The sequence below is a fragment of the Citrus sinensis genome, chromosome 4, assembly GCF_022201045.2.
Source record: "Citrus sinensis cultivar Valencia sweet orange chromosome 4, DVS_A1.0, whole genome shotgun sequence".
Classification (NCBI taxonomy): domain Eukaryota; kingdom Viridiplantae; phylum Streptophyta; class Magnoliopsida; order Sapindales; family Rutaceae; genus Citrus; species Citrus sinensis.
The window spans coordinates 16,559,910-16,563,924 of NC_068559.1; the positions used below are offsets into that span (position 1 = coordinate 16,559,910).

Genomic DNA, 4,015 nt, shown 5'->3' on the forward strand with positions numbered 1-4,015 from the left:
TGGGGCATTATTGAGTTTTTACCTGATAGCACAATTTCCATCCCCAAACCTATGCGTGCCCTTAACCTCATTGTGTCAAGTGCAGCCATTAACTCTCTTAAACAAAATGATACTGTCTATAATATCCCAACCCCAATGTGTCAACATTACCTTAAAGAACCGTCTCTTTTTTCTTCTTTAATTGATTTGCTTTCTTTATCTCTTTATTTGTACTTCCCATGCACTATAAATACTTAACATTAGTTACTTGTCTCTGCACTATAACTACTTAACATTAGTTTCTTGTCTTAGCAAACACAGAATAATTTTTGAAGAAACATTAGGGTTCAGAATCAGAGCATGGACAACTTCCACTTTGTTAGAGATGGAGTGACCAGATTGCCCCCTGGCTTCAGATTCCAGCCAACAGATGATGAACTTGTCTTCCAGTACCTCAAATGCAAGGTCTTCTCCTCCCCTTTGCCTGCTCCAATCATTCCCCACATTAACATTTACAAATATGATCCATGGGATTTGCCAGGTTAGCTGAAATCCAAAGAATTAATTTCATGTATATAATTATTCCAAATTGTGATCGTAAAGCTTTTAATTGCGTTCATTTGTTATTTATTTTGTTTAATCAGGTAACTATTGTGATTGTAAAACTTTTAATTTCGTTCATTTGTTTTATATTTGTCTTTAATCAGGTAATTTGGAGCAAGAAAGATACTTTTTCAGTAACAATGAAGCAAAGTATCCAAACGGGAACAGAATCAATCGAGCAACAGCTTCAGGATATTGGAAAGCAACCGGCTTAGACAAACAAATTCTCTCTTCAAGCAGGATTAATCAAATGCTAATGGGGATGAAAAAGACTCTCGTCTTTTACAGAGGAAAGGCCCCGCATGAGTCTAGAACTGATTGGATCATGCATGAATATCGCCTTGTTACTGCAGCAACTAACCAGCCCAGTTCACGGGTAATTTATTTAGCAACATATTTCGCACTGGGTTTGACTGATTAGTTTTCAAGCAGCTTTCTTTATCTAGCCCACTGACAAAGAAACTCATATTTTTTATATTTTGATTATTTGCAGAATTATTCAAAAGAAATGGAAAACTGGGTCATCTGTAAAATATTTATGAAGAAAAGAACCAGGAAAGATGATGCAAATGATGGTACTAATGGTGTGGCACTGCCTGATCAGCCTCAGCCTCGGTTTTATGATTTTATGATGAGAGATAGGATTGGTTCATGTGCTGCGACTTCTTCATGTTCATCCACTTCAAGTTACAGAGGTATCAGTGGGATTTCTTCCAATGGATCAGAATATGATGATGATGGAGAAAGCAGCAGCGGCAAAAATATTAACTTTTTGAACTAATAATAGTCATATATATATACACACACACAATCTTTTCTTTATTGATCAAAGGAAACGGATTGGTGACGCTTCAAGAAACTTAAAATGTTAATCTAATTTGATCAATGAGCTTTCGTTTTCTTATAAGAATTTACTGCTTCCAACTTCAAAGAATCTTTATCTTTACGAACGAAAAGGTAATGGAATTTTGAAAGAAGATGCTGAAGTGATGGTATCATATACAGAGAATAAAAGGATCAGCCATGCAAGCATATGTCAAATTTGCAAAAGAAAGCAATTCCTTCATCCCTAATTATACTAGCTGTCCATCAGATCCCATTTATATAATAAGAGAAAGAATATCCCCACATGGGATTCACTTTACTTTGTTTCTGTTTTTATAGTTTCTACCTAAATGAATTGTGAAAAGTAAATTTCATAAACGGGTAGCTTGCATAGAAGAACTTATTTTTATGAATATGTATAGCTTCTTTTAAAATATAGATAATGCCTGAAATAATTAAAACAGTCCTTAGTTATCATTTTTAATATTTCAAGAACTAAAAATTTGCCTAACTTCGATGATGATGAATTCGTGTTAAATTTTGACAAAACCAGTCTAATTAATTTCCTACAAAATAACCATAATAATCTCACTTTCAAAACAAGAAATAATATTAATCAAAATTCGTCGAGGGGTCAGAAACTTCTTATTAACTCCATTATATTCTCTAACTATCTATCACTAATAACAGGAATTAAGCGATGGAAGTTAACTACATCACTTCCTGCAAAATAATTAGGTGGAATGATCCACATTTTATTGAACTCGCATATTTTATGCATTGCTTTATCGAGTTGGAATTTTTTTTTTGTCAAAATCTTTTATCCATTAAGCCTGGCAAAAATTCCTTTTAAGGTATCATTTGAACTAAATTTGACCCATTCGCGCAAGTTCAGGTGGTTGTTACAAGTCAAAAATTTTATTCAATAAGAACATTCTTATTATTTTTGCTATAAATGACCATGAACAACTGTAACATACAGACTGTACACCCATATCCAAATTCATGACATATATACTTCGTTTTGCTATTACTTGGCAAAATAACGTAATTGGCGTCAAGCCTCTCTTTCGAATTCTCCAAATCCCAATATCAACTACTCCTCTTTCACCATCCATTTTGGCATTCTCTTTCTTTGCCCTTCATCTCCTTCTCTCCATCTCTCATTAATTTATTTTCATTATTACCAGTCAAATGGGGTGTGGTCAATCAAAGGGTGACCCTGAAAGAGAGGTTGCGGTGCTGACAACTTCCAAGTTTACCCCACTTCTACGGTGGAGATTTGAGGAGATTAGAGGACGCACTAAAAAGAATATTAATAATGCAGATTCGGATGGTGCCTTATCAAAAAAAGGGTTGCTCAAACACAGCAATAATCATGAAGATGATGCCTCCTTATCTTTATCTAACTCTCAATATGTTGATGAGAATGACAACAAGAGCGATTCTTCTTCGCAAGAAGAAAGTGCAAGGCCGTCGTCAGCTGCAGGCTATAAAGATGAAGATTATATTTCATGGGAACAGAAGAAAGAGAACAAATCAGCAGATAATAATAACTATGGCTTGGAACAAGAAAGATTATTATCAGAGGATAAAGATGCAGAAGAGAATGAAAATGAAGAAGAAACTGAAGCAGAGGGAAGGCTAAGCAATGTTAATTTTAGTCCTTTATTATGTCCTGGCTCGCCAAGCTTTAGGGTTTATTGTGTTAATATACCCGTGGACAATGCCGGTGATGACGCTGACTGTGAGTTCATTTTGTTTTTCAGATTTATTATGTATCTTCTGTCTTAATTTGTTTATAAACATTTATCATTATTTTTAAAATTTTATTGATCAGATAAGGACGACGAATATGATCAAAGGTCTCAGGGTACCGTTGAAAATAGTGAGGCAACCCCATCGGCAAATTCCAATGAGGTAAAATAATATCATTGTGTGTTCAGGATTTATATTTTTTATATGCCCACCAAGTGAATGATTTTAATTTAAATCTGAATTTAATAAAATCCGGACATTTGTACCTGAGCATTGACTATGTGTTCCAAAAATCTGGGAATTAAATTTTAAGTTTATCTCTTAACATTTTTACTTCTTATTTAGTTACCACAGGAATTGATGGCTCCGAGAAAGGTGAAAGCAAAGAAAGGAGGAAGATTTAGGAGAGTAATGATGGGTAAGGGAAGACCGGCAGCTGTTAAGAATCTACTGAACGTTACATCATGCTATCACCCGTCAAGATCAAGCCGTCACAATAACCCCCGGCTTCTTCCTCAACAAGCCGCTTGATTGACTAAGCTTAGGAAAAGAATGAACAGAACCTTTTTCATTTTCATTTTGGTCAATGATCAAGTTATTTTTTTTCTTTTATTTATTTGTTTATTTTTTTTTTTTGGGGACGAAGATAGGAAGAGGCAAATGTGACCAAACAACCTGAGCTGCACTTTCACATTCCATTGAATTGTAATTTCTCACAATGTAAAGGCCAGCAATATAGTTCATTGTATTTGTTTTTTTTTTTTTTTTGAGAAAATTCTTTTAGTTTAATTTTTGCTGAATTTAAATCATTGTGTTGATTCCGCTCACTGGCACTTTGCATTGCAACTCC

The 4,015-nt window shown here is 34.4% G+C and overlaps 2 protein-coding genes across 2 annotated transcripts; both read left to right on the top strand.

Annotated features, from left to right (window-relative positions):
* Positions 1-273: 273 nt before the first annotated feature.
* On the top strand, positions 274-1,468 carry LOC102613877 (NAC domain-containing protein 83-like). The gene is made up of 3 exons (XM_006485071.4): positions 274-520; positions 687-958; positions 1,076-1,468. The coding sequence occupies exons 1-3, from the start codon at positions 340-342 to the stop codon at positions 1,361-1,363; spliced, it is 741 nt and encodes a 246-aa protein (XP_006485134.1). The 5' UTR covers positions 274-339; the 3' UTR covers positions 1,364-1,468.
* A 1,133-nt stretch (positions 1,469-2,601) lies between these two features.
* LOC102607082 (uncharacterized) lies at positions 2,602-3,696 on the top strand. Its single transcript, XM_006485116.1, has 3 exons — positions 2,602-3,154; positions 3,248-3,327; positions 3,511-3,696. Exons 1-3 carry the CDS (start codon positions 2,602-2,604, stop codon positions 3,694-3,696), a joined length of 819 nt encoding a protein of 272 aa, XP_006485179.1.
* The last annotated feature ends 319 nt before the right edge of the window (positions 3,697-4,015 follow it).